This window comes from Dendropsophus ebraccatus, chromosome 2 (assembly GCF_027789765.1).
Source record: "Dendropsophus ebraccatus isolate aDenEbr1 chromosome 2, aDenEbr1.pat, whole genome shotgun sequence".
Taxonomy (NCBI): domain Eukaryota; kingdom Metazoa; phylum Chordata; class Amphibia; order Anura; family Hylidae; genus Dendropsophus; species Dendropsophus ebraccatus.
Window position 1 is genome coordinate 205,925,104 of NC_091455.1, and position 19,831 is coordinate 205,944,934.

Genomic DNA, 19,831 nt, shown 5'->3' on the forward strand with positions numbered 1-19,831 from the left:
CAGACCAGACCCCTAAACTAATACAGACCCCAGACCATACCCCTAAACTAATACAGACCCCAGACCAGACCCCTAAACTAATACAGACCCCAGACCTGATCCCTAAACTAATACAGACCCCAGACCAGACCCCTAAGCTAATACAGACCCCAGACCAGACCCCTAAACTAATACAGACCCCAGACCAGACCCCTAAACTAATACAGACCCCAGACCTGATCCCTAAACTAATACAGACCCCAGACCAGACCCCTATACTAATACAGACCCCAGACCAGACCCCTAAACTAATACAGGCCCCAGACAAGACCCCCAAACTAATACAGACCCCAGACCAGACCCCTAAACTAATACAGACCCCAGACCAGACCCCTAAACTAATACAGACACCAGACCAAACCTCTAAACTAATACAGACCCCAGACCAGACCCCTAAACTAATACAGACCCCAGACCTCTAAACTAATACAGACCCCAGACCCCTAAACTAATACAGACCCCAGACCAGTCCCCTAAACTAATACAGACCCCAGACCAGACCCCTAAACTAATACAGACCCCAGACCAGTCCCCTAAACTAATACAGACCCCAGACCAGACCCCTAAACTAATACAGACCCCAGACCCCTAAACTAATACAGACCCCAGACCAGACCCCCAAACTAATACAGACCCCAGACCAGTCCCCTAAACTAATACAGACCCCAGACCAGACCCCTAAACTAATACAGGCCCCAGACCAGACCCCTAAACTAATACAGACCCCAGACCCCTAAACTAATACAGACCCCAGACCAGACCCCTAAACTAATACAGACCCCAGACCAGACCCGTGGAGGTGAGGCTCCTGTGGCATTGGCCTAGGATGCTACATAGGGAATAACACTATCGATTAAAGTTACAGTTTGTGTTATAATATGTAAACACCCTCTGTGTATTATTAGTAACCATCAAAATGTAGCACCTCAACTAAGTACTGTAACCCCAAAGCTGTCTGTGCCGCCATATGTGAAGATAAACTTTATAAACTGAACTGGGTCTGTGGATGATGCAGGGTAAAGGATGGGGGTTCTGGTATATAGCACAGGGTGTAGGTGAAGGACTGGGGGGGGAGCAGGGGAGGGGTCTGAGGGTGTGGGGGGCTATAGGGGAGCGGGGGGGAGGTCTAAGGGTGCGGGGAGCTATAGGGGAGCGGGGGGGGAGGTCTGAGGGTGTGGGGGCTATAGGGGAGCGGGGGAGGGGTCTGAGGGTGTGGGGGGCTATAGGGGAGCAGGGGAGGGATCTGAGGGTGTGGGGGGCTATAGGGGAGGGGTCTGAGGGTGTGGGGGGCTATAGGGGAGCAGGGGAGGGGTCTGAGGGTGCGGGGAGCTATAGGGGAGCGGGGGGGGGGGAGGTCTGAGGGTGTGGGGGGCTATAGGGGAGCGGGGGGGGAGGTCTGAGGGTGTGGGGGGCTATAGGGGAGGGGTCTGAGGGTGTGGGGGGCTATAGGGGAGCAGGGGAGGGGTCTGAGGGTGTGGGGGGCTATAGGGGAGCAGGGGAGGGGTCTGAGGGTGTGGGGGGCTATAGGGGAGCAGGGGAGGGTGTGGGGGGCTATAGGGGAGCAGGGGAGGGTGTGGGGGGCTATAGGGGAGCAGGGGAGGGGTCTGAGGGTGTGGGGGGCTATGGGGGAGCAGGGGAGGGTGTGGGGGCTATAGGGGAGCAGGGGAGGGTGTGGGGGGCCATAGGGGAGCAGGGGAGGGTGTGGGGGGCTATAGGGGAGCAGGGGAGGGGTCTGAGGGTGTGGGGGGCTATAGGGGAGCAGGGGAGGGTGTGGGGGGCTATAGGGGAGCAGGGGAGGGTGTGGGGGGCTATAGGGGAGCAGGGGAGGGGTCTGAGGGTGTGGGGGGCTATAGGGGAGCAGGGGAGGGTGTGGGGGGTTATAGGGGAGCAGAGGAGGGGTCTGGGGGTGTGGGGGGCTATAGGGGAGCAGGGGAGGGGTTTGATGGTGTGCAGGGCTATAGGGGAGCAGGGGAGGGGTCTGAGGGTGTGGGGGGCTATAGGGGAGCAGGGGAGGGGTCTGAGGGTGTGGGGGGCTAGAGGGGAGCAGGGGAGGGGTCTAAGGGTGTGGGGGGCTATAGTGGAGCAGGAGAGGGGTCTGAGGGTGTGGGGGGCTATAGGGGAGCATGGGAGGGTGTGGGGGGCTATAGGGGAGCAGGGGAGGGGTCTGAGGGTGTGGGGGGCTATAGGGGAGCAGGGGAGGGGTCTAAGGGTGTGGGGGGCTATAGTGGAGCAGGAGAGGGGTCTGAGGGTGTGGGGGGCTATAGGGGAGCATGGGAGGGTGTGCAGGGCTATAGGGGAGCAGGGGAGGGGTCTGAGGGTGTGGGGGGCTATAGGGGAGGGGTCTGAGGGTGTGGGGGGCTACAGGGGAGGGGTCTGAGGGTGTGCGGGGCTACAGGGGAGGGGTCTGAGGGTGTGGGGGGCTATAGGGGAGGAGTCTGAGGGTGTGGGGGCTACAGGGGAGGGGTCTGAGGGTGTGGGGGGCTATAGGGGAGGGGTCTGAGGGTGTGGGGGCTATAGGGGAGGGGTCTGAGGGTGTGGGGGGCTATAGGGGAGCGGGGAGGGATCTGAGGGTGTGGGGAGCTATAGGGGAGCAGGGGAGGGGTCTGAGGGTGTGCGGGGCTATAGGGGAGGGGTCTGAGGGTGTGGGGGGCTATAGGGGAGGAGTCTGAGGGTGTGGGGGGCTACAGGGGAGGGGTCTGAGGGTGTGGGGGGCTATAGGGGAGGGGTCTGAGGGTGTGGGGGCTATAGGGGAGGGGTCTGAGGGTGTGGGGGGCTATAGAGGAGGGGTCTGAGGGTGTGGGGGGCTATAGGGGAGGGGTCTGAGGGTGTGGGGGGCTATAGGGGAGGGGTCTGAGGGTGTGGGGGGCTATAGGGGAGGGGTCTGAGGGTGTGGGGGGCTATAGAGGAGGGGTCTGAGGGTGTGGGGGGCTATAGGGGAGGGGTCTGAGGGTGTGGGGGGCTATAGAGGAGGGGTCTGAGGGTGTGGGGGGCTATAGGGGAGGGGTCTGAGGGTGTGGGGGGCTATAGGGGAGGGGTCTGAGGGTGTGGGGGCTATAGGGGAGGGGTCTGAGGGTGTGGGGGGCTATAGGGGAGCGGGGAGGGATCTGAGGGTGTGGGGAGCTATAGGGGAGCAGGGGAGGGGTCTGAGGGTGTGCGGGGCTATAGGGGAGGGGTCTGAGGGTGTGGGGGGCTATAGGGGAGGAGTCTGAGGGTGTGGGGGGCTACAGGGGAGGGGTCTGAGGGTGTGGGGGGCTATAGGGGAGGGGTCTGAGGGTGTGGGGGCTATAGGGGAGGGGTCTGAGGGTGTGGGGGGCTATAGAGGAGGGGTCTGAGGGTGTGGGGGGCTATAGGGGAGGGGTCTGAGGGTGTGGGGGGCTATAGGGGAGGGGTCTGAGGGTGTGGGGGGCTATAGGGGAGGGGTCTGAGGGTGTGGGGGGCTATAGGGGAGCAGACAATGTGGGTGCAGACAGCAGGGGATTCCTCAGCCAGGGGTAAAGTGCATCAGATGCAAACACTACTTACACCCCGCCCCCGCGCTGGTCACATGACTCCTCCCTTCTCCACGTGCTCAGTGACGTCACCAGCCCGCCCGTATATTGTGCAGCTGCGCCCGGGAGGATGTGGGGTGAGCGGGTGAGTGTCCGCGGGTGTTACCGGTCTGCAGCCTGACGTCACAGCCGACTCCGCGGTGAGCTGCAGAGTATTGTGCAGGGTGTACGCCCGCAGAGAGCGGCTGCAGAGCATTACAAAGAACATACATAGCTCTGCATTACACGTAATAGACCCTCTGCAGAGCATTGCATTGATCCAGGACTTAGGCTATCTACTATTCTAGAGCATGTGGTCTATAAAGTGAGTATACACTGATGCTCTGCAGGATATTGCACTGTATATAATGACAGAGCACACAGTAATAGTGCCCCCCCCTCACTGCTATATACACAGAGCTAATATACCCCCAGTGTCCTTATACAGTAATAGTGCCCCCCCTCACTGCTATATACAGAGCTAATATACCCCCCCAGTGTCCTTATACAGTAATAGTGCCCCCCTCACTGCTATATACAGAGCATATATACCCCCCCAGTGTCCTTATACAGTAATAGTGCCCCCCTCACTGCTATATACAGAGCATATATACCCCCCCAGTGTCCTTATACAGTAATAGTGCCCCCCCCCTCACTGCTATATACAGAGCATATATACCCCCAGTGTCCTTCTACAGTAATAGTGCCCCCTCACTGCTATATACAGAGCATATATACCCCCAGTGTCGTTATACAGTAATAGTGCCCCCCTCACTGCTATATACAGAGCATATATACCCCCCCAGTGTCCTTATACAGTAATAGTGCCCCCCTCACTGCTATATACAGAGCATATATACCCCCCCAGTGTCCTTATACAGTAATAGTGCCCCCCCTCACTGCTATATACAGAGCATATATACCCCCCCAGTGTCCTTATACAGTAAAAGTGCCCCCCCTCACTGCTATATACAGAGCATATATACCCCCAGTGTCGTTATACAGTAATATTGCCCCCTCTCACTGCTATATACAGAGCATATATACCCCCAGTGTCCTTATACAGTAATAGTGCCCCCCTCACTGCTATATACAGAGCTAATATACCCCCCAGTGTCCTTATACAGTAATATTGCCCCCCCTCACTGCTATATACAGAGCATATATACCCCCCCCCAGTGTCCTTATACAGTAATAGCGCCCCCCTCACTGCTATATACAGAGCTAATATACCCCCTAGTGTCCTTATACAGTAATATTGCCCCCTCACTGCTATATGCAGAGCTAATATACCCCCCCAGTGTCCTTATACAGTAATATTGCCCCCTCACTGCTATATGCAGAGCTAATATACCCCCAGTGTCCTTATACAGTAATATTGCCCCCTCACTGCTATATACAGAGCTAATATACCCCCAGTGTCCTTATACAGTAATAGTGCCCCCCTCACTGCTATATACAGAGCTAATATACCCCCAGTGTCCTTATACAGTAATATTGCCCCCTCACTGCTATATACAGAGCTAATATACCCCCCAGTGTCCTTATACAGTAAAAGTGCCCCCTCACTGCTATATACAGAGCATATATACCCCCAGTGTCCTTATACAGTAATAGTGCCCCCTCACTGCTATATACAGAGCTAATATACCCCTAGTGCCCTTATGTTATTACTTTCTGTCCCCTTTGGGGCTTACAATACAAACCTACTCTAAAAATGGGGAACATATAGACTCCTTTTAGGGAGATAAATGGTGCACTCGTACAGTAAGAATGTCACGCAAGCGATAGAGAAAGAACAGCAAAAATGTAGAAGCAGCACTCACCAAAGTTCATATCTTGCAATCTTTATTTTAGCATCTTCCAGGAATATTAGACTGGGGCAGGAAGAGACAGGTAGGACGCTGTGCACAGAACTGAAGCAGGAAGTCTGTAGCCGTGTGCACAACGTCCTACCTGTCTCTTCCTGCCAGAGTCCAATATTCCTGGAAGATGCTAAAATAAAGATTGCAAAATATGAATTTTGGTGAGTGCCGCTTCTACATTTTTGCTGTTCTGTCTCTTAAGATTTGTGCAATTTTTAAAAAGACTGTTTTCCTTTCCTAATGCTGAGCACCACAATTTACTTGCTGCATTCAGACAACATACTCAATGCTCCCTGTTATTGGCTGCACAGAAAGGCTCATACACAGTATAACTTGCACAATACATATGAGTAGATTGTGCCGACTGATTGTTTCTCTATTGCTTGTAAGTGATTACAGTAGGAATGTTTTTTGTTGCCCATGGCAACCAATCACAGCTCAACTTTCACTTTACCACAGCGCTTTAATAATTATAAGCTGAGCTGTGACTGGTTGCCATGGGAAACAAAACACATTCCTACTGTAAGGGTATGTTCACACTGAGTATATGAGGCAGAATTCCGCAGCGGAAAGGGATAGCCCGTCTATTGGGAGAGCTTGTGCGCCTCTGCTGCCGCCGCTCTCCACTCGAAGAAGTGACATGTCGCTTCTTTGAGCGGAGAGTGGTGGCAGCAGAGGCGCGCAAGTTCTCACATAGGCACGCTATGACACACTGAGATAGGCAGGATTTCGCGGCGGGTTTAGGGTTTTTAAAAAAAATTATTTAAATTCTGCAGCTGATGGGTTTTTTACATGCACAGTATGTCAACGGACTATGGCCTAGAGTCCTGGACACCTCGAAAACTGAGACAAAGATAGAATGGAGGGGGAGAGTTTAGTAAGTTATGACGAGAGTGAATCAGAGCAATGCATGGGAGAAGAAAAACAGAGAGAACCAGAAGGTGATGGACCACTGTTTTAGGCCACAGGACCACTTTTTATTTGAAACCCTCTTGAGACCTTCATGGTGTTCATGTGCTTGATCTCTTCTTCCTTCCCATAGACATGTCTCCAACCAAACCCAAGACCAAGACAAGACCAACACTAGAAAATTCCCAGAATAAGTCAAGTAAAACAAGCATGAACCTAAGACATAAAAAACTCAATCTTCCCCCTGAGATTTACCCCAGATCCTCCAGACAGAAAGAGACGGTTCTGACCAAAATCTACCATAGATCCACCAGAGAGAATGCGAAAGGAACTCACAAGAAGAGTGAAATCCAGAAGAACATCATGAAGAGCTCCAGTGTCCCAGATGTTGATGTGCTACCAGCTATAAACAAGCGGACACAAGAGGAGAATTACATCTGTGTGAATTGCGGCCACACATTCAGACTGTGGAACTCTCTAGTAAGACATACAACCGCCAACTACTGCGTCAAACCCCACCAGTGTTCAGATTGTGGAGCTTCATTTAAATACCGATCCCAACTTCTTATTCACCAGAATATTCACACCGGCTTAAAGCCTTATGAATGTTCTACCTGCGGAAAGCATCTCGGAAGCAAATCGTCTCTCACGGTTCACATTCGGACCCACACAGGGGAGAGACCGTTCATTTGCAACCTGTGTAATAAAAGCTTTTCTGTACCCTCCAAACTACGCAGGCATGCACTCATTCATACTGGCAAAAAACCTTTTACGTGCGACAGCTGTGCCAACGGTTTCAGGGATTCATGTGAGTTGACTCAACATCAGAAAAAGTATTGTCCTTCTAAGAAAGACAAGTCAATGTCGTCTAGTTTGGTCAGTGAGGAGGCCAAAAATTATGCCCTGTACGCTGAAGCCTGGACTGAACCCCCATCCACATACGTGGAGGCTGGACAGTTGTGCAACACTCTTTCAACCCCTGACGTTAAGGTCATGGATGGAGAACATTGTTGCATCCAAATGGTTGATGATGACATGGTGCCACTAAATACAAGTGGAAAGCTTGACAATGAATTACACCTAACTACAGAGCATGGCAGAACCAGGTATTGGTCGGTGCAGACCTCTTGGCCCAATACTGACATTAAGGATGAAGTAAGTGACCAGTTTCAGTCTTTCATAATACAGAGTGTACCACCTGCCATAACTAGTCATACCTTACATACAAGAAGCACAAATGAGGAGAGCATGGTCAATGACGTGGACAGCCAAGCCATCTCCAGCTGTGATGGTCACCCCAACATCACCTACTTTACTGTAACAAACAAAAGGGAAGAGGAAGAGGAAATTCCATTCAACTACGTCTATGGTTCTTATGAAGGCTCCGCTGCCACAAGCAGCAATATGGTGGCCTGTGATGGAAATTATATCTTAAAAGACAGTCAGGCCAAGAAGAAAAAGACCTCAAGAAATCAGAAACAAAAAACTAAGATGACAAGCCAAACATCATTGGCCGAGAACAAGCAGAGAATCTGTAAGAAGTGTGGGGAGAGCTTTACGTATGGTTGTCACAGACTTCTCCCACACAAGTGCCACACTCAATCAAAATTATTTCAGTGTGACTGCGGCAAAAGCTTTCACCAGGGCTTCCAGCTCGAACAGCACCAGAAAATCCATGAGCACTTTAAATGCAAGAGAGCTTTCAAGTATAGAAGTCTTCTTATGCAGCATCAAACAGAACACGGGCCTTACCCATGCACCAAGTGTGGCAAGGTCCTCAGGTTTTTCTCCCAGCTGGAGCGGCATCTCAGAGTCCACACAGGAGAGAAGCCTTTTCAATGTAAGGAATGCAGAAAAAGCTTTAAATGCCGATGGGGTCTGAATCGACATAGAAAGATTCACAAGGAGAAGACCTACCAGGGCTCCCAGTGAGTAGTATGTTTCATGGAAGCCCTCCGCTCTGCCTAGACACATTAATACTGGACATTCCAGTATACCAGCATACTATTGTATGTAGGACCCCTATTGTAGGAGGGCCCACCTAGATGTTTATTAAAAAGAGTCAAGCGTCAGACATGCACATAGAAAGAATGTCCCAAAGGTCCACGTTCCTACGCTCCAAATAACCTAATCCTTTTTTTTTTTACCTAAATAGTCGACAATCTGCCACCCCATCTCATAGGCCCCTGTTTAGCACTCAAATTAGTGTCAGTCTATATAAGAAACATACAGTAGGCTTGTGTTTCTGCACTTAGATTAACAAGACATTTTAATTTTTACTGTCAAGACTTTGCCAGTCTATGGGAAGAATATCCTGCAAGCCCATTTTCCTGCATACCCTAAGCCAGTCTTACATCTCAATGGTTGAGCCTACGGAGACCCATGCTACTTTCCATGGAACATGTGAGTGATCCATCTCTACTACCAAGACTCTCCCAGTCCATGCGAGGAACATCTTGCAGGTTCATGGTCCTCCACTCTTAGGCTGCGTTCACACTACGTATGTTTTAGTCAGTATATTTCAGTATATTCCAACCAAAACCAGGAGTGGATTAAAAACACAGAAAGGGTCTGTTCACACAATGGTGAAATTAAGTGGATGGCTGCCATATAACAGTAAATAACGGCCATTATTTCAATATAACAGCCGTTGTTCTAAAATAACAGCAAATATTTGCCATTAAATGATGGCCATCCACTCAATTGCAACATTGTGTGAACAGATCCTTTCTGTGTTTTTAATCCACTCCTGGTTTTGGTTGCAATACTGACTGAAATATACTGACTGAAATATACATATACTGACTGAAATATACGTAGTGTGAACGCAGCCTTAAGTATATGCAAGTTTGTGCTTTTCAAAAAGAAAATCAGTTTTCCATCTGTACTGCCCATTGGAGGTACATTGCGCTGGTTAATGTTTGTATACTCAAGTAACCAAGACCAATTTTCCACCTCTACCACCAGGACTGTGTGAGTCAGAATCTCATTGAGCATAAAGAAGTATCAGTACAATGATCTTGACTTTGGTTTCTAGTTCTTATGTTGATCAGTGGAAAACATTTAAGTTGTCAAGGGGCACCCAAACTTTTGTAAAAGTAAAAAGGGACACCTGTTCTTTAGTTATAAGTTCCTGTTCTTTAGTTTTTTCTTCCCAGTTAGAGTTTATGTTTCTATTTAGGGATGGTCCGAAACTGCCGAGGTTCGGGTTCGTATGAACCCGAATGGTCGGCATTAGATTCCCGCTGTCTGCCCGCTCCGTGGAGAGGGTGGATACAGCGGGAGGACCGCCTGGAAAACTGGGATACAGCCTATGGCTATGGCTGCATCCCAGTTTTCCAGGCGGTCCTCCCGCTGTATCCACCCTCTCCACGGAGCAGGCAGACAGTGGGAATCATTTCCGAGAGTTCAGGTTCGTACGAACCGAACTCGGTTCGGACCATCCCTATTTCTGTTCTTATATGTGATCTATAGCATCCAATAAAACATTTTCACAGACAATTCCTGGTAGCAGCTTGGTGTTGGGAATATGTTGCTTTAGTTTTTTAATCATTCTTTTTGCTGGTTCCAAAACATAAGGACCTGAAAACCAAAAAATGTCAACTAAAGAAGGAGGACTGGTCTGGTATAATAGCGCATTAAAAGACCACAATCAGCCCGCATGCACAAATATTGCAGCAACCGTCTCCTGTGTGTTGCTCCGTTTAATAGGAGAGGCAGAGACAGGCCGCTGCTGACTTCAATGGGCCACCTGGACTATCTAAGTATTGTCTGGGAAGCCCCTCCCGGAGCTCCCTGTTCGCTATCTGTTTGTGTAATAGCACAGGTAGCGAGCGGGGAATGAGGAGGAAGCGAGCCCTGACCCCCTCAATATTATGCTGTTTAATATGGCCTTAAGTTGTGGGAGCATCTCTGATAGAATTGTTTCTGGACTGGATATATGGTTGTTAGATCCAGGGCACGGTAAATATGAAAAGGGTCACTACGCACTACAAGTAGTGGTGGATCCACTTGTACCCCTAGAACTGACTGGGTGCAGGGTCTAAGGGATTTAGATACCTCATAGAGTTGTGGCCTTCTAGGTAGGGAGTCCTTAGGTTTGTAGTTTATATGTTTGGAAGATTTTTTTGAAGACATTGTTTTGTGGGTTGCTTTTACAGGTTTTAGTGGTGGGAGAGTCTAATGTTCTTGAGTATTCAATTCCAGGAAAGCATAGGAAGTGGGATTATGAAGATGGGAGATTGAGATTATGTAAGGGGAGGTAATGTATAGAGGGTTGAGATGTACAGAGAGAAAAGGTCATAGACAGCCTTGTTTGTCACTGTCCCCATAACGGGTGCGGCCATCATTATAAGGTGCATGGAGCTCTCCAGACTGACCACCAACAGATGTCGGTGGAGAAAGGAATTTTGGCATGATGGAAAACCCCTTTGTTCTGGGTGAGATAATCCTTAAAGGAGAAGTCCGGCGAAAATTTTTTATTTAACTGTGGTATTGCCCCCCAAAAGTTATACAAATTACCAATATACACTTATTACGGGAAATGCACATAAAGTGCTTTTTTTCCCTGCGCTTACAGCTGCATCAAGGCTTCACTTCCTGGATAACATGGTGATGTCACTTCCTGGATAAACATGGTGATGTCACTTCCTGGATAAACATGGTGATGTCACTTCCTGGATAAACATGGTGATGTCACTGCCTGGATAACATGGTAATGTCACTTCCTGGATAAAATTGTGATGTCACTTCCTGGACTCCTAGAGCTGTGTGGGCTGTGGCTGCTGCAGAGGATGATGGCAGAGGGATGCTCAGTGTCCCTCCAGTGCCCTGTGTTCCTCAGTGTCCCCCTGTCATCATCCTCTCCAGCAGCCACAGCCCGCTTAGCTCTGGGAGTCGGGTCGTGACATCACCATGTTATCCAGGAAGTGACATCACCTTGTTATCCAGGAAGTGACATCGCCATGTTATCCAGGAAGTGACATCGCCATGTTATCCAGGAAGTGACATCGCCATGTTATCCAGGAAGTGACATCACCATGTTATCCAGGAAGTGACATCACCATGTTATCCAGGAAGTGACATCACCATGTTATCCAGGAAGTGAAGCCTTGATACAGTAGTAAGTGCTGGGAAAAAAGCACTTTATAAGCATTTCCCGTAATAAGTGTATATTGGTGATTTGTATAACTTTCGGAGGAAAGAGGAGGAGCAAGAGGAGAGGTGGATTCACCAAGCAGCACAGGAAATAAGGTATAGTCAATAGACAGGCTGGGATCCTGGATAGTAGAAAGGTGAAGTCTGGACCAGAGGGGTAGATCTCAGTGTCATCAGCATTAGGAGGTTCTTGCTGGTTCTATAAAATTCTATGATTCGTCCCAGGTGAGGAGGTCATGTGAAGTGTGAACACAGGACGCTAACATTATCTCTAATGTGTCAGCCAGAAACATCGGAAAGAAGGAAGAAACTTCAAGAACAGACCAGCTGCACAATAAAGCTTTATCATATAGCAAAATGTTCACCACTCCCATCCACAGGTTGTGCGGTAGTGCAGCTGGAAAGAATACACCACTTCCTGCAGGACATGCAGCAGCTGATAAGTACTGAAAGACTTGCGATTTTTAATAGAAGTAAATTGCAAATTTCTGGTACTTTCTGGCATCTGGTTGATTTGAAAGAAAACATTTTTTGCCGAACAACCCTTTTGTCTGTACAGAAATGCAGGATGATTGCAGACTCATTATTCAGATGGCTGTATGGAAATCGCAAAAGGATCAGATGTTTTTGTTAATGTGTATACATGTGTGACCCCACAGTGAGGTAACAGGCGGGGAGGTAGGAGGGGTGAGATTACCTATGGATCATTGATTAACCACAATCCATAAAGGGTTATGTGTATGTTATCTGCCCCCGAGCCTTCATGTCTAACCTCACCGCAACCAGAGATTCCACTCATATTCATCATAAGGCGTCCATAGTGTGGTCACAGACCCCGAGCCTCTCCCAGTCACCAGGCCTGGGAATCACCTAATGTACTGTAGATGGAGGCGTCCAGGACTAGCTATGTCCTATGTATCTGGCTTCCAGGCTGTAGAGCTCACAGAGCATTGTCTACACTGTATACAGCTGAGAGCAGGACTAGCTATGTACAATGTATCAGTCTGGAGCTCACAGAGCATTGTCTACACTGGATACAGCTGAGAGCAGGACTAGCTATGTACAATGTATCAGTCTGGGGTCCAGGCTGTAGAGCTCACAGAGCATTGTCTACACTGTATACAGCTGAGAGCAGGACTAGCTATATACAATGTATCAGTCTGGGGTCCAGGCTGTTTAGCTCACAGAGCATTGTCTACACTGGATACAGCTGAGAGCAGGACTAGCTATGTACAATGTATCAGTCGAGCTCACAGAGCATTGTCTACACTGGATACAGCTGAGAGCAGGACTAGCTATGTACAATGTATCAGTCTGGGGTCCAGGCTGTAGAGCTCACAGAGCATTGTCTACACTGTATACAGCTGAGAGCAGGACTAGCTATATACAATGTATCAGTCTGGGTGCAGGCTGTAGAGCTCACAGAGCATTGTCTACACTGGATACAGCTGAGAGCAGGACTAGCTATGTACAATGTATCAGTCTGAAGCTCACAGAGCATTGTCTACACTGGATACAGCTGAAAGCAGGACTAGCTATGTACAATGTATCAGTCTGGGGTCCAGGCTGTAGAGCTCACAGAGCATTGTCTACACTGGATATAGCTGAGAGCAGGACTAGCTCTGTACAATGTATCAGTCTGGAGCTCACAGAGCATTGTCTACACTGGATACAGCTGAGAGCAGGACTAGCTATGTACAATGTATCAGTCTGGAGCTCACAGAGCATTTTCTACACTGGATACAGCTGAGAGCAGGACTAGCTACAATGTATCACTAGGCTGTAGAGCTGAAATGATGATCGGTTTCAGTGGGTCTATGTTTTCATATTTACATTACTATACTTTATGTAAACGTTATGAAAGTTCCGTTATATCACCTATATATCATCTATATCACCGCCATATACCTTTGTTGTGGATAATGAAGTTTGATGATTTCTGGATTCCCCTTCTGCAGCTTTCCTACTATACAAGGACTGACGTACCGGATCACATCTCATCTCCAAATTCTTTCCCTATGAGACTTTTGTGGATCAATATTTGGTGACCTCACCGAGGGGAATGGCCGCTGACTCCTCCCTGCAAACACAGAGAATTGGACTCTGTTCTCATTGGTCAAACAACCCATCAGAGACAGGAACGAGGGGACAGCGGGCAATCCCACAGGTGAATGACCGGTGTAAGACGGGCTCCCTGACGTATCTCTGGTGTCCATTCACCGTGGAACATGGAATATTGAGTCTTCTGGTCGTCTTCCAATATAGGAGGATGGGTCTGACCGTGGCCTCCAGGTCCTCATGGTGGAGGCTCCATGTCTTGTGCCTTGTCATCCTCCGGCCCACGTGGGTCATCTCAGAAGAGTCCACCCCAACCAGCGGTGAGTCTCAGGTTTCTGTTGTGGATTTTGAAATATTTTGCTAGAACTTGATGTAGCAGAGCTGAAGTTATCATTTAGCATAGCAGAAAGCAGAATCCTTATGTGCTGTCTGTCCAACCATTGTTATTAAATAGGTGAGTGCTGTAACGTTACCGCCCAAAATCAAATGACGTTCAGAGCTGCACTCACTATTCTGCTGGTGGGGTCACTGTGTACATACATTACATTACTGATCCTGAGTTACATCCAGTATTATACCCCAGAGCTGCACTCACTATTCTGCTGGTGGGGTCACTGTGTACATACATCACATTACTGATCCTGAGTTACATCCAGTATTATACCCCAGAGCTGCACTCACTATTCTGCTGGTGGGGTCACTGTGTACATACATTACATTACTGATCCTGAGTTACATCCAGTATTATACCCCAGAGCTGCACTCACTATTCTGCTGGTGGGGTCACTGTGTACATACATCACATTACTGATCCTGAGTTACATCCAGTATTATACCCCAGAGCTGCACTCACTATTCTGCTGGTGGGGTCACTGTGTACATACATCACATTACTGATCCTGAGTTACATCCTGTATTATATCCCAGAGCTGCACTCACTATTCTGCCGCTGTGTACATACATAACATTATTATGAAGAAGAGATAGAAGATGATTGTTGTGTCCATCTCTTCTCTTCTGGGTTTCCATAGTGTTAGACTGTATAGACTGATATCGTAATGTCGTACCCCAGGAGTGTTATATAATCATGTATTTGTAGAATTATGGACGACTACTTATTTATGTGTTTCCATTCCAGATACACACTGGGGTAACGTTACCACAGGACCAGACCAGGTCTATATCACCAACGAAGACACATCTGGAACCCTAAATATTACTGTGGTGACAAACAGCAGCAGTATTGCTACAGGACCAGACCTGGTCTACAACAGCAGCAAGGAAATATCCGGAACCCCAAATACTACTCTAGAGGTATACTCAGGTAATGTTACTACAGGGCCAGACCAGGTCTTCATCACCAGTGAAGTAACCAATGGAACCCCCAGTACTAGTCAAGAGTTAAACTCAATTAATATTACTACAGGACCAGACCTGGTGTACACCACCAGCAAAGAAACATCTAGAACCCTAAATAATACTGTGGTGACAGATAGGAGTAATGTTACTACAGCACCAGACCTTGTATACACCATCAACAAGGAAACATCTGGAACCCTAAATAATACTGTGGTGACAGATAGGAGTAATGTTACTACAGCACCAGACCTGGTGTACACCACCAACAAGGAAACATCTGGAACCCTAAATAATACTGTGGTGACAGATAGGAGTAATGTTACTACAGCACCAGACCTGGTGTACACCACCAACAAGGAAACATCTAGAACCCTAAATAATACTGTGGTGACAGATAGGAGTAATGTTACTACAGCACCAGACCTGGTGTACACCACCAACAAGGAAACATCTAGAACCCTAAATAATACTGTGGTGACAGATAGGAGTAATGTTACTACAGCACCAGACCTGGTGTACACCACCAACAAGGAAACATCTGGAACCCCAAATAATACTGAGGTGACAGATAGAAGTAATGTTACTACAGCACCAGACCTGGTATACACCACCAACAAGGAAACATCTGGAACAGCCACCACTACTATAGAGACATACTGGAGTAATGTTACTACAGCACCAGACCTTGTATTCACCACCAACAAGGAAACATCTGGAACCGCAACCACTACTCTAGAAACATACTCAAGTCATGTTACTACAGACCCTGAACAAGTCTCTATTACCAGTGATGAGAACCCCGGCACTCCTCAGGAGACATACCTGAGTAATGTTACTACACGCCCAGGCTCAGCCTATATCTTTCAGGACACGTCTGGAACGTCCAGCCCTATATTTGCAGATGATTCTACTACAGGACCAGACCTGAGCTACATCATTGAGACATCCGGAACCCCTAATACTACTCTAGACGTATACTCAAATACAGCTTCTCTGGGATCGCACCTAACCTATGTCCCTGAAGATGCAGTGAGAACCCCCAGCCCTACTACAGAGACATTCCCAGGTAATGTTACTACAGAGACATCCCCAGGTAATGTTACTACAGAGACATCCCAGGTAATGTTACTACAGAGACATCCCCAGGTAATTTTACTACAGAGACATCCCCAAGTAATGTTACTACAGAGACATCCCCAGGTAATGTTACTACAGAGACATCCCCAGGTAATGTTACTACAGAGACACCCCCAGGTAATGTTACTACAGATACATCCCCAGGTAATTTTACTACAGAGACATCCCCAAGTAATGTTACTACAGAGACACCCCCAGGTAATGTTAATACAGAAACATTCCCAGGTAATGTTACTGTGGCGTCCCACCACGGGTGTTGCTATATGTTACACCCTTCTCAAAAGTCTGTACTCATATGTGTAAGTGGTAATGTAGCAGTACCAAAGTTTTACCACTAGATGTCATTGTTACAAGTATTTATGTCCAGATATTGCACAGCTGTAGGACCTAAAGGGTTATTGTTTTCTTATGTACCACATGGATCTGTACACCAATGAGAGTTCTTTCTTCTTCTAACCTATCATCTTTCTCTTTGCATCTTACACACGCACTCCATATCCACTCACAGCACAGCTTAGATATGCCGTAGGAAGGCATTCACATGGGTGGAGGAAGTGTGAGGTCTTCTTGCTTTGTATTCTGTAGAGGAAGGACGCAAGCTAGAACGCTCCCTACAGCAGCCAAGTTGGGCCAGGTCCCCAGTCAAGTCAGTTGTGGTCTAGATGTTAAGCAGAGCACATGCAAATGCGAGACCTAGACACACTTACCTCAAGCATCACTATTACACACTATGCAGTGTTAAGTCACTACTGGAGAGTACAAGTCAGGGATCATCCCAACCCACAGCGAGGACATCTCAGCACAGTGCAGAACAGTATCCACAAGAAGTAAAAGGAACTGATCCGGATAGAGCAAAGTTTCAAAAAGCCTAGGCACTCTATCTCGCAGCGCGGGTGTAATCAGAGAACTCTGACCACTCTGCTCATCCCAGGTAACAAGGTCTGGGGCTTGTGTCACCCACTGGGACGGGTCACCTGATACTGGTGGGCAATAGGTGGTGCAAAGACCAAAGTATTCTCTTTACTCTAAAGTATTCTACTTATCCTACCTCTAAAGTTCCGGCAGAGCACAGTACTACTTGGGTTGGGACTCTCTCGACTTCCTCCTCTCTACTCTTCTGAACCCTTTTCTATCTCTCAGGACGCAACCCAGCCAGCATGGCTGTGTCACCTTTTCACTCTCAGTACAGATCTGGACTCTCAAGTATAAAGCAACGTATCAAGGAGAAAGTGATGTTCCCTGTATCTAGTATCTTCACAGTAAACAAAAGTATATTTATTTTAATGGGACTCTGTGGTTTTTCACTAAGCATCGACACAGTAATCACACTTTCCTTGGGTCATCTCCCCTTTCTGTGGGTGGCAGTGGCAATAGTCCGGGTGGGTCACTACTCCACACCGTGATAATCGCCCAAGGGACCCCCAAACAGCCTGGCAGGTCACTGTCCACAGGGGAAAAAGGTATAACCTGCCCACTCAAACCTGTGCCAGCATACCTGTGTGCCCAACTGGCACTGGCATCACAACAACATAACACCTGGATGAGCTATATCTCGGCCAACCACTACCGGAGTGGCATCGAACGTCACCACCTGGTAAGTGACCGGTCGCTCCTCACACCGCGGCTTCACCACATTACTACAGAGACATCCCCAGGTAATGTTACTACCGAGACATCCCCAAGTAATGTTACTACAGAGACATCTCCAGGTAATGTTACTACAGAGACATCCCCAGGTAATGTTACTACAGAGACATCCCCAAGTAATGTTACTACAGAGACATCCCCAGGTAATGTTACTACAGAGACATCCCCAAGTAATGTTACTAAAGAGACATCCCCAAGTAATGTTACTAAAGAGACATCTCTAGGTAATGTTACTACAGAGATATCCCAGATAATGTTACTACAGAGACATCTCCAGATAATGTTACTACAGAGACATCTCCAGGTAATGTTACTACAGAGACATCTCCAGGTAATGTAACTACAGAGACATCCCCAGGTAATGTTACTACAGAGACATCTCCAGGGAATGTTACTACAGAGACATCCCCAGGTAATGTTACTACAGAGACATCTCCAGGTAATGTTACTACAGAGACATCTCCAGGTAATGTTACTACAGAGACACCCCCAGGTAATGTTACTACAGAGACATCCCCAAGTAATGTTACTAAAGAGACATCTCCAGGTAATGTTACTACAGAGACATCTCCAGGTAATGTTACTACAGAGACATCCCCAGGTAATGTTACTACAGAGACATCCCCAGGTAATGTTACTACAGAGACATCCCCAGGTAATGTTACTACAGAGACATCCCCAAGTAATGTTACTACAGAGACATCCCCAGGTAATGTTACTACAGAGACATCCCCAAGTAATGTTACTACAGAGACATCTCCAGGTAATGTTACTACAGAGACATCCCAGGTAATGTTACTACAGAGACATCCCCAAGTAATGTTATTACAGAGACATCCCCAAGTAATGTTACTACAGAGACATCCCCAGGTAATGTTACTACAGAGACATCCCCAGGTAATGTTACTACAGAGACATCTCCAGGTAATGTTACTACCGAGACATCCCCAGGTAATGTTACTACAGAGACATCCCCAGGTAATGTTACTACAGAGACATCCCCAGGTAATGTTACTACAGAGACATCCCCAAGTAATGTTACTACAGAGACATCCCCAGGTAATGTTACTACAGAGACATCTCCAGGTAATGTTACTACAGAGACACCCCCAGGTAATGTTACTACAGAGACATCCCCAAGTAATGTTACTAAAGAGACATCTCCAGGTATTGTTACTACAGAGACATCTCCAGGTAATGTTACTACAGAGACATCCCCAGGTAATGTTACTACAGAGACATCCCCAGGTAATGTTACTACAGAGACATCCCCAAGTAATGTTACTACAGAGACATCCCCAGGTAATGTTACTACAGAGACATCCCCAGGTAATGTTACTACAGAGACATCCCCAGGTAATGTTACTACAGAGACATCCCCAAGTAATGTTACTGCAGAGACATCCCCAGGTAATGTTTCTATAGGGCCAGACTGTGACTACAGCACCACCGAGACCACTGCAACCCCTAAACAGCAACTTCCTACACTGGTAAATGTTCTCCACTAGGTGGGATGTATGAAGGGGTCATGGGTGGGTGGGTGTTTCTAGGGAGATTTATCAAACATGGTGTAAAGTGAAACTGGCTCAGTTGCCCCTAGCAACCAATCAGATTCCACCTTTCATTTTCCAAAAAGTCTGTGAGGAATGAAAGGTGGAATCTGATTGGTTGCTAGGGGCAACTGAGCCAGTTTCACTTTACACCGTGTTTGATAAATCTCCCCTACGTAGTCTTGGGTTTGGGGTCAGTACAGATAGATGTCTATAGACTCCTGTGTGTTGGATTAGACATGGATTTTCCTGCCAAAATCCGCATTGAATCCAATGATAATCCTCAACCTTGTTCACACACTATGGAGAACAGGTCCAAGGAGATGTTTCTCTGCATTGTCGAAAGACGTCTATAGCACTTAGGTAGCATGCAAGATGTGATGGTGACAATGGGGCGAATCCTTGTGTCCTGTATATCAGTGTCAGTGACTATTCTGGGGAACAGGGAATCCAACTAAGAAAGTCATAAACCACCTTCATACAGGGAATACGGGAAGGAAATGGAGATCCCTTACTCATGATGACTCCACTCCCATGTATGTCCACTATCGTAGTGTGTGTATTAGATTATTATGGACGCTAT

At 47.8% G+C, this 19,831-nt stretch overlaps 3 protein-coding genes across 6 annotated transcripts in view; 2 read left to right on the forward strand and 1 right to left on the reverse strand.

The window, feature by feature from the left end:
* The window catches only part of MINDY4 (MINDY lysine 48 deubiquitinase 4), a 71,176-nt gene extending 57,754 nt beyond the window's left edge, over positions 1–13,422 (reverse strand). Inside the window, exon 1 of one of the 2 annotated variants that reach the window (XM_069959263.1) lies at positions 13,406–13,422. The gene's annotated coding sequence lies outside the window, so the exon portion shown is untranslated. Of the gene's footprint in view, positions 1–3,561; positions 3,666–13,405 lie in introns of those variants that run through there. The other variant, XM_069959262.1, reaches the window with a different exon arrangement.
* On the forward strand, positions 3,610–8,880 carry LOC138783933 (zinc finger protein 420-like). Of its 3 annotated transcripts, none has more exons than XM_069959265.1 (3): positions 3,610–3,891; positions 6,474–8,268; positions 8,628–8,880. In XM_069959265.1, the coding sequence occupies exons 2-3, from the start codon at positions 6,476–6,478 to the stop codon at positions 8,749–8,751; spliced, it is 1,917 nt and encodes a 638-aa protein (XP_069815366.1). In that variant the 5' UTR covers positions 3,610–3,891; positions 6,474–6,475; the 3' UTR covers positions 8,752–8,880. The 3 variants fall into 3 exon arrangements, with proteins under 3 accessions (XP_069815366.1, XP_069815365.1, XP_069815367.1); XM_069959264.1 differs by having other exon boundaries at positions 3,610–3,727; XM_069959266.1 differs by having other exon boundaries at positions 3,624–3,672.
* A 216-nt stretch (positions 13,423–13,638) lies between the features above and the next one.
* Positions 13,639–19,831, forward strand: part of LOC138783934 (protein HEG-like) — a 37,323-nt gene continuing 31,130 nt past the window's right edge. The window contains exons 1-2 of the mRNA XM_069959268.1: positions 13,639–13,875; positions 14,694–15,980. Of these exons, the coding sequence (XP_069815369.1) occupies positions 13,767–13,875; positions 14,694–15,980 (1,396 nt within the window). The 5' untranslated portion in view covers positions 13,639–13,766. The remainder of the gene's footprint in view (positions 13,876–14,693; positions 15,981–19,831) is intronic.